Source organism: Cupressus sempervirens, chromosome 11, assembly GCF_028749045.1.
Source record: "Cupressus sempervirens isolate cs-2001-9-10 chromosome 11, ASM2874904v1, whole genome shotgun sequence".
In the NCBI taxonomy this organism is placed as follows: domain Eukaryota; kingdom Viridiplantae; phylum Streptophyta; class Pinopsida; order Cupressales; family Cupressaceae; genus Cupressus; species Cupressus sempervirens.
In genome coordinates, this window is record NC_143128.1 from 826,621,390 (window position 1) to 826,632,448 (window position 11,059).

Here is an 11,059-nt window from a genome sequence, read left to right on the forward strand (position 1 = left end):
TTTCGAAACAGAAACAAATGAACCAAAACCAATAAGAATATCAAACGTAACGGTATATTGCCATGCATGCCCAAGAAACAACAATTAAATAATTCGTTAGGAAAAGAACTAAAAATCTAGCGTATTTCATGTCATACCCAAGAAAGCCCAACGAACAACGAACATTATGAATATGAATTATATTATACCAGAACATTAAATAATTCGAAAAGCATACCAGAACATTATGTAATATGCATGCAAATCATACGGCAAGAAGATTGAATCTGGAACCTTCATTGCTGTACATGAAACGAATAAACTAAAACCTACACAAGTATTTGTGAGAGTCTACTTTGAACAGATCATAGTTATAAAGTTCAAATAAAACGCAGCAAAGCACTCGCAATCTTCAATGTGCCTTTTATACAACATTATTTGCTAAGATACTTAACATCCGAGAACTAAACATGCCACACGGGTGTGCACGAAATTAAATAGACTAACACATGCACCATAAACATTGTTCGAGCATTCATCAGAATAGCTTATTATACAGTACAAGATTGATAAAAATATTACAGCATTTTTCCAGTAAACAGAGGAAGAAAAAACTAAGAATGAAACATCACACAGAGAACTAACCACTATTCATACAGAGGCTATATATAACACTTTTTTCCTCGAATGGTTTCATTTGCAGCCCCCTGAAGAAATTTCCATCGAACTGCTATAAAGCACACAGACACTTGGGCTTGCAAGTACTATTCTTCTGAAACCATCAAGGGTTTACCACTGTTGACTATGACACTAAAAAGAAAACACCTTTCCTTCATCTTCAACCCCGAGCCCTTTTATTGCTGGTGCAGGATGGGCATTTATACTGCTTGATATGTTCAGCCCTGGCTGGAGTAATCTTCACACATTTACCGTGGAACCACTTCTCACAAATATCACAACAGATCCAAAACTCATCGGATGCATAATGTTCTCCACAAGCACCACAGAGGGTATCGCCATGCTCATCTTCTTCCTCTTCATCGTCTTCATCATCCTCATCCTTAGGCGGTGGTGTCTTCAACATTTTCATCTGAACTTCAGATGCTCTCTGTTGAAAGGAAAAACAACTGGCTAAAAGTTAAAAAAATCTTCAGATACTCCAGAAATTATCTAACTAAATAAAATTGCAGGGTATCAGAAATGTATGCTTAAAATACAAATCACACTTAATGAGGTTGATATTCTATTCTCATGATGACAGAATTAAAATACTCACCATTTTTCCCCCTGCCTTACTTTTACTACTACTGTTTGTGCCAGTAGATTTTTCTTTCACCGGTCGTTTTGCCATCCCAGTTACAACCTCGAAAATTGTTGGAAGTTCATTAATCATGTTGAAAAGTCGCCTCCTGTCAAAAACAGATTTTTTTTCACAATCCGATAGCTTACAAAATACTAGAAGATTAATCTTGCAAACACACTGAACATCAGTCGTTACAAAATACAGACAATACAAGGTATCCTATCATAACGCATGCAAAGGACGAATTGCATATCCTTACACAGTACCAAATTGCATCAGGCAGAAATAATTGTCTTCCCTGGCTGAACAAGAGTTAAAAACACCAGAACTCCAAAGATAACTTTTTAGCTCTTTGCAATCGAAAAGTAATTTGTTGTCTCCACATTTTACAAGATGAGAAGCAAAAGTCCACAATGACATCAGCTCTACAAGTCCTGCAATACATGCTTTATTCCAGACAATCCACAAGATGATATGCAATCTTCCTAACTTCTTCAACAGCTTCTTACTCACACTCTTCACATGTTTCATAATTGCCAATGCACGTATAGGGAATAGTTCTCTCTCAGAACTTCTGCTTCTGTGCATGAATGTAAAGAATTGAAGACACCAAATAGCTTCTAGATGAAATTCCTGGACGGCAATAGATTAGGTTCAAAAGGAAGCAACCGTTACCACTATCCTATTGGAAAGGACAATAGTTTGGGATCAAAAGGCAGCAACCGCTACCACTATCCTATGTTATTGGTCCTGGTACTCACTTGGGTTTTGGGTTCACTGTTTTGCTTTGGGGATTAGACCAATAAAAATCAAAGGTTGGGTTTGTATCATTAATGCATTCATATCCGTTGGTTAAATCTAGAATATGTGACAATACACGTATTTTTACTACATTACAATCATAGTTCCCAAGGTTCTCCAAAACTCTCCTAGTTCTGGCAAGAACTCGACCTAGGCAACGCTGCGCAGAAACCCAGTTTTTGTCAAATCCCGAGTAGAGTCAGCCTTGCTGAGTCCGTCTGAGAACTATGAAATTTATAATATTTATAAACACTATAGAATATTAACAAGGACATACAGAATATTTTAATATAATTAAAAAATTATAATGAAAGTGCAAATTTATATTTCTTTTTACCAAGGTTGCATGGGTGTTCGTATCTACACCTCTGGTATTCATACCCATGTACTCAAGTACCGGATGCACATATCCCATGTATTGGGTTGGTGGACAGCATCATAGCTAACGGACCTTGATTAAGATTTTTCTGATTTTTTTTTTATTTTTTTTTTGTTTATCAGGCTTAATTCAATGCCTAATCAGTATGAAACTTTAATACAATATTGTTTAACAATAAACTTTATCACTGTTCAAGGCAGAAATTTTTCGTTTGCAATATGTCATTGTCATGTGATTTATGATCTTCTTGTTCATGTGTAAAGTCTGCCTTCCCTATTATGCATCAAAACATTTATCATCTATTATTATTACAAACATATAGCAAATCTGAAACTGAAAACAATACATTACATTGGCAAACTTTATCACTGTTCTTGTTTTAAATACCATTATCATGACTCATAATTTCAGATTTTCTATAAATATAGAAGTATAATTAAAAATAAAGTTTGACATACTCAAGAACCCCGTCCCCTATTAAAACTAGCCGTACCCGTACCCTAAGCACCCCAAAAAACCGATCCCCCTGCAACCTTGCCTTTTACTTTCGAAAATTAATTACATGATTAGTATCTACTACTATCAAATTTTTAATTTTTAATTTTTGGATAGATTGCTGAGACCCCATAACAATCATCCTCAGGGGACTAATGAAGGTGTGAGAGCCACTTCTTGGCATGGCTATTAGTCAAAGTAGGTTCTTGTCGAGGCAATCCAATTCTGGAAGGGCAACAAATGTAATGTAGATGATCCTAGAAGACACTTGGTCGGAACAGGTGGAATCTGTTGTTAGGTTGACTGATACCATCATGAGTACGATGTGTCAACACTTTTTGAGTTTGTTGATCAAAGTGCTGCAAGAGATATATATATGCAAATGGTTTGTCATTTAAAGTTGTACGATCACTATATTGGCAGGTCATGATGAGAAAAGTAAATGAGGTTCTAGAAGGGTACACAAAGTGTAGGTTATGAGAAGTTTTTAAATTAAGCATTTTTTTATATTTGTTTTTAATTTTTAATTTTTGAATAAGTTGTTGGGATTTATATTAAAGAGTCAGACCAAAATCTTTATCTACAAATTAAAGGTTGAGATTAAATATTTAAATTAGAATATGGAACCCACACAAACCTATCATGAATTTCATGATTTTTTTTGCTAATATTCAACAATTCTGCCATTTTGCCTTTATTAATTGCATTTAATATTAATATATTTGAAAGTCTCTTTGTTGTTTGCCTTTTTTGTCCTTCATATTTTATGTTCGTTCTAAATTTGTGGATGTGAAAATATTGTTGTACATGTAAAAATCATAGCATATAACTCCCTGCCTTAATGTAGGTCTGAAAATATTTAAAATTGGAGAATATATGTTTTAAATAGTTAAAGGATATATAGTTATAAGTCTTGAAAGTCGAAAGTTAAAAACTATTCTACAACATGACAGCTAATTATATAAATTTAAAAATAAGTAAAATAAATAATTTTCTATTAATATTAATAATATAAAATATCATTTTTTACGATTTATAAGAAGTCAATATTTATTTATCTGTGCTCAAATTATTATTATTTTTTAGTAACATTAATGAAACTAGCACATATAGTTAAAAAAATGCTATCAAATATAAAGACAAGCTCAAATTTAAATAATTCTAAACATAAAACCTTCTCATAAGCTGATCCTGTGTACTCATGTGGAGCCACATCAGTGCCACCCCATCCCCACTCCTCTGATGTCTCTTTGCCATCCCCAAATTTAGGCCTTTGCTCCTCATATCCCAAACCCCCCTCCCCCCCATCAGACAACTCTATGGATCTATGGTTTTCTCTAAAATGTGGGGAGAAAATATTTCAAAAATCTCACCAATATGTCAAAATTTGAGCAGACTAGTTTTGGAATGCGACATCAAACTCAGATACGTTCAGATTAGGCTTGTGTGAATCCGCAAGTTTGTTTGTTTGTTTTGTTTTTGTGTTTTTGGCATATACCCAATTCTGATATGTCCCATACCTAGAATCGGCAGGGAACCCTGCCAAATGATAAATCTGCAGGTTAGGTTAGGATTACGTTCTATTTGGACACCAAAAGAATATTGAAAACATTTAGAACCCACTAGGTATAGATTTTGAAAAAACAATTTATGCTCAATTAAACTAATATAATTGTGAAAAAGAAATGGATTTTTCAAATATGAGATCAAAATCAGTAATACAAAAGTAATGTGTAGAGAGAGTTGAATGGTGCTGCGGATGAGTTGGGGAACTTTGGCGCGGACAATGTCCACATGGATTTTGTGGACCCTGGCAGTATCGTCAACGCCCCATCTTCATGAGTGGCTGATTTGGTAGTAGCCTTGCACAAGCAGGATTTTATAAGGTACTTGGATTGGGCCATCCAGCAAATTGACAGATATCTTACCATTTCTCACCCTTCAAATTATGGAGCGTTCAATCAGAATGGCAGGCCAGTCCCTTGGTTTCCTATCCCAACCATTTGGCACCGAATGTGGTGCAAGGCAAAGAATACTGTGATTAGAATGACTTCGGATATTCTGAAACACCTGATGGTCTTTGCGGATAACGTGGACGTTAATGATGTGTGGGTCAGAAATTATATGCAGCTGCAGGATTTGCGAGATGTGGACGATGCCTTCAGCGATGATAGCTCGGATTTCAGTGATAATGACCCAAAAGACAGTGCTCCTCTGGCTGTGGTGGATGTCTCTCTTCTCCCACCAGCCTGATGTCTAGTTTCCTTGCTCTGGAGCAAATAAGTATGGTTCCAGTTGATAATGTGTATTTCTAACCCTGTATATACGTCTAGGGTAATATGAGTAATTGACATTACTGTGTTTAATTCCTCCAGTCTCTTTTTGTTATGGAGGTCACTGGTCACAGGACTGTCATTTTGGTTTGACTTGAGCATGCCCCAGTTGTCTCAACTACTAAGCATAAATGTAACTTTGTCAATATAAATTTGGCATAAAGCCTTTTATTGATTAAAAAGAACAGTAGTACAAGTTAAAAGCTTATCATAAGACTTGCTTCTCTATAAAATAGATCAACCATAAAAATTTATCCAACAAAAATAAGCCTACTAGAGCTCAAATCATTATAACTTGCGTTTTGGACTTGAATATCTAAGGGTATCAAGAAACATTACAATTGATCAAAAACAAAAACAATAGTTTACCTGTCATTTTTATCAAATCCAAATCTTGCACCAAAATAAAAGGCAACAGCAAGCAGCCATGCATCACTGTGAACAGCAACCAAACATATCCAATCCTTTTCTTGCATTCCATCCCTTGCAAAGTTGATTCCCAACGCAGGTTCAGGAAGCTCAGGAGGTACCTCTTCAGCAGGAAGATTGACTTCCCATGACTCATTTGGAAATCCATAAAGGCATAAGTTCTCCTTCTCTGCAACACAAAATCCATTCCATTATTTTTGTCATGAGCTTTGGGAACTCCAAAAGAGTAAAATCGCATAGAAGAGTCTTAAACAAAAAAATTAAGGATAAGGAGGAGGTTAGGTTATCACTTGAAACGTTGAAGACTTGCAATGATCAGGTATTATTCAAATCTATTTTAAATTCCAACAAACCAGAAAATAATACAAGGGCAGTATCTTCCAGCGTTACCCAGAGATGCGTTTCCAGTAAAATTTGATCCATCCCCATTTTCAAAAACCTTTCCCTTAACTGTCCTATAAATTAATATTTTAGTTTTGGAAATTTATTTGATTCTCACTCTCATACGAACTCTGAAGTTAAATTATTTAACACAAACATTATATGTTAAAGTTCTGTAATTTATATATACATGCTTTATCCATGTTTTTATATGAATATTTAAAATTTCCCTAAATTTAAATTTTTCCTATTTTTTATATAACTGTTACCACTGACATCCCCTGCTGTCCCCTGCTCCGGAAAAAAAACTATCTGTCCCAGAAACCCACTTCCCATCCCCTCCCAAAAACCTGGGGTAATATAGGTACCTTCTTCCCAGTGCCATGCCTGATTTTGTCTCTTCTCAGTTTTGACTGTAAAAGGACACTTGTACAGATCTTTTGTGGTGCCTGGCAAAATGGTTTGATGGGTACTTTCACAGGCCAGTTTTTAACAATTGCTGGAAATGAAGCGTGTCTTGTAATCCAAACTCCACAGTATCATTATGTTGTTGAACACTAATGTGTAGTTGCCTAACATTCACAGTTTAATTTACACAGGATTTCCCTGTCAGAGCTTCTGAACTCTGTTTTCTGCTTTAAAATTTATTGACTCCTCATAATACACATTTCCTATTTTTCTATCAATAAAATTTATACAACAATTCAGTAGTTATGTAGCAATAAAGCAGAAAACATATTCGAGTACCTTAAACAGGTTTTTTGAACATTTTAAATCCAATAGTGACAAAAACGACATAATTGCTCTACTAGATAGATCAAATAACACATCCTATAGCATAAAATTAGCTGTACGTCTGCAAACAGATGGAACTTGAGAGTTAAGACCATGTTAAATGATGAAATAAGCATAAGTTCTCTATCATTTTTCAACTGATGGCTCATTTAGAATTAACAACACAATGATAAAATCGGAATATTGTTCAAGTTGGACCATTATAGTGGAACAAAATCCCAGACCAATGGGTCATGCCACTATGTTTGAAAACAAAATTGAAATTCTTTAGACAGTTATGTCCGCAATAATCACAGGACAGGAGACCTGAATATGACTTCTAAGCAATGTTATTCAGGAGTCAATGACAATGCTGAAACAATGAACTGGACTCTCGTACCCCAGAGTCATGCTTCCAGGTTGGCAGGCTTTTGAGGCGTGTAGCACCTCTTTAACTTCCTTCCCTGAAGATTAATTCTATGGGGGAACATTCACACCTTAAAGTTTTTTTAAGATTTTATAGTTTACACATGTTTTTTCTAAGAAGATATATATTATTTGGAACAAAACAAACATATGGTAGTTGTCCACAGACTCAGCTCTGATGATACATTGGACTGCTAAACACCACCAAAACAAAGATTACATTCTACCTATAATAACTGTGAATCTTGCTAAAAAGTTGAAACTAAACTTTTTAAAAAAATCATTTAATTGACAAAAGCAGTCGAATAATTCAGCAAGAGTGGTTGTTTCGATGCCATCGCTCTCAATCAATTATAGTCATGCTAATAGCATCAATTGTTGAAACAGTATATGCAAATGAAAATAAGCGCAAGTCTAACAATGGGTCTGCCAATCAAGTGAACAGCTTGTATAAATCTCAATGATAGACTGCTTCAGTGACACTTGCCAGAAACAGCGTAAGGCTTCCCATCTTACACAACAGGTATTAGAAGTTGATCATAATTAATATCTAAAAGAATCTTTAAATCTACAACATGGAAAAAAAAAAATATTCTGGGGAAATTTTGGATCACCCTTCAAAGGAAACCGGGAGAAACTGTAAGACATCAATCCCTTGCGTTAGCTATGCACTCAAATCACGATTAAAGTACATATCCGTATTCTACTATAGCATGTCCAAGCGGCATCAAGTTGAAGTAACTTACACTTATAGCCTAAGTAGACCTGCCTCTAATACTAAGACTACATTAGAGACATGCCCAATAATTGGCCATGTTGAATATAAACACAATTCTAACTTCATCGATCATCACAAGCCTCCAGTACTCTTATGCTTAAACAGGACTCCAGCTCATGACTAGCTCATGTCTTCCAAAAAAAAAATATTTCAATTAAAAAAATTAAAATTGAAATATATGAAAAAATTAAAAAGAGGCATCATGGATAGTCAACTACATTATTATTTCTTAGGATTAATAGTACTCCAGCTCCATATACACTGCTGTCAACATAGTTCCTGTCATTAGGATGTAATCCCTTAGTCGCTAGAATTGGCTTCCAAACAAGAAAAAAGAGTACCCTCTGTGGCAGAATGTCTTCACCAGCCAAGCTCAAACTTGGTCGGCTAATCAGCCCTGTTTTTAAATTGTACCCCAAGTCTCACGAGTTCAAAATCATCTTAAAAATAAATAATAATAATCGTCCCTATTGAGAAGGCTTTCCAAATACAATGGGACATGCCTTACAAGAAAATTGAAGCTCCAGTCTCCGTATATCTTAGCCTTAAAAGAGGTCAGGCAACAAATTGTAACAAAAATACTTTATTGAAGCAATAAAGCTGCATTTTGAAGAAATATTTGAAAAAAAAAAATCAAATTTCAATGGTAATTTAATATTCCACATAGCAAAAGGTTCACAAACAAAAATACAGTAAATTGTTCATGCACTTAAGTGTTCTAAAGGATATGTCTCATGCTATATTTGCACCTTTTTTCCTTTGAAAAAACATTTTTTGAGATCCCGAAACGAAACTAGACTTAGCCAAGTCAAGTACATCTAACCTAAATTTTAATTCACCCGTATTTTATTTTGGGTCTAAATCATATCGCTCGACTTAAAACATAAAGCCACATTCACTCAATCCATCCTCTTTCTTCACTATGTGCGACCTGCTTATCAATGAAAAATATGTATCCAATAATGAGCAACCACAATAATTTAAATCTCTTACTCAAAGCCTAAAACAGGGGATTGCTATGAATTAAAACAGATGCCTGAATTCAATAAAATTTAAAAACTGCATAAAATTTATTAAAAAAAACATGTAGCCGGCCCTGACCGATAACAACATAAGAAAAAAACTTTTATTTTCGTAAGCTAATTGGAACTTTCATTCATTTCTCTTTCTTAGTAGGTGGGTCTGAGATCTGAAGGTTAGCATAAGCTGTCATTGCTATGAGTAGACCACAGGATCTCACCTGTCGGGTGAGAGTTATAGTGTAAGAATGCATCGAATACTGAAATTTGAGGCTCAAACAGGAAACCGGAGTCTCATAACCACCCCTCAAATTTTAAGTTTAAATAAACAAAATCTCTAGTATGCATAAAATACACAATTTCCAAGAAAATAAAAAATAATAATTTAAAAAAATAAAACTTATTGGGAAAAATAACATTTTGGTCCCATGTTCAAATCAAAATAGCTAATAGCAAAAACAACTTACCCGGGTCGCATTGCTGATAAAAGTCGTCCACATCTGCGTCAAAACGACGACACCAGTAAACAATCAATAACCTTCGCTCAACTAATCTCAGATGCAAAAGCACGGATTCCACGAAATCTTACAGTATACTTAATGACGAATCGCACCAACATAAAAAACAATCCAAGTCTGGCCGGCAAACAATTCCACACAAGACACGCAAACAACATAACGGAGAACGAGAACTACTGATAACAACAATAGCAACAACAAATTAAAGATTTTACACAGCACAGGAGAGAAAAAAAAAAACGAACAAAACTTTCAATACAGCGAGCGTAATAACATATAAATACATACACATAGACACAAATAAGCATCCTTCTGTACAAAATATATTACCTGTCGTAAGGGCTTTTATTATTCCAGCTCTGCGGCTCTTGAAATCTTTAAATACTTCTTCCACTGTGCGCGGATTGTACTGCCCCGAACCGCCTTCCATCTCTTATATTAAACTAGCCTTATTTGATTAAACCCCAACAAAAACCGAGCTAAAACCTAGAGCATGAACACAAAAACCACTGAAATTACAGCTAAGTGGTTTACAAAACTTTCCCAAAGATTCCAAGCCCTGTAAATCCCTGCGACATAAGATATGAAGAACTTTGAGAAGCTCTGGTAGCCGAGGCGGGAGATTCTACAGTCTCGGAGGCGCCTGTAAAATTTCAGGCAAAGAAATTCAAAGGCTAAAAAAAATAATAGGGTGGGAATAAATGTTTTAAAGAAGGCCAGGGTCATATAGGGGCCGCGGGTGGGGGCTTATGTGCTCGGCTATTTTTCCTAGGTTTCCAGGAGTCCCGAGTTCGAATCTCCCGAAGTAATGATGGGCACGTGAGTGGTGACGTAGATCAATTAATAAAAATAAAAATAAAAAACCCTTGTTTGTGAGAAATGTCCATTTTAAATCCCCTGGTCACACCAGGGGGGGCTAAATTCATCAAATTTTACACCATGGCTTTGTGTCCTCTGGTTTATGCCCTCAAGAACATACTCCTTCGTTGAGAGCTGAGGTTAATAATAAATAAATAACAAATAATATTAAAAGTTTTGAAAATGCTTTATTTTAAGTCACGCCACGTCGGATGCCATTTTGTTATTCGAATCCCTCCTTTACGAGCTCTATGAAATAGGATCTTAATTCGAATTTTTTTAAGGCACAAACTTATGTTAGTTATTAGCCCCCTTATACATGGACTAATGTTTTTCTATTAGTGGGTCACAATTAATTTTTATGATTAAAGCTAGATAAATTCTAAAGTTCAAAATTCAGTTAATTTTTAAATGAACTTTTAGTTATTAATTTTTCTTTTATGATTGGTTGTATTGAATTTTCTCAAATACTATTTTATTTTTTAAATTCAAAAAAAATCAAAAATAGAAGTTTTCATTTTTTGGAAAGTTCTCAATTTTCCGCATGCTACAATTCAACTATTGAGCTGATCCTGTTATAACCCCC

At 34.9% G+C, this 11,059-nt stretch overlaps 1 protein-coding gene across 1 annotated transcript; it reads right to left on the reverse strand.

The window, feature by feature from the left end:
• Window positions 1-489: 489 nt before the first annotated feature.
• LOC149532114 (PHD finger protein ALFIN-LIKE 3-like) lies at window positions 490-10,592 on the reverse strand. The gene is made up of 5 exons (XM_089811446.1): window positions 9,946-10,592; window positions 9,565-9,597; window positions 5,660-5,888; window positions 1,256-1,388; window positions 490-1,087 (listed from the first exon to the last, which is right to left on the reverse strand). The coding sequence occupies exons 1-5, from the start codon at window positions 10,043-10,045 to the stop codon at window positions 818-820; spliced, it is 765 nt and encodes a 254-aa protein (XP_089667572.1). The 5' UTR covers window positions 10,046-10,592; the 3' UTR covers window positions 490-817.
• Window positions 10,593-11,059: the final 467 nt, after the last annotated feature.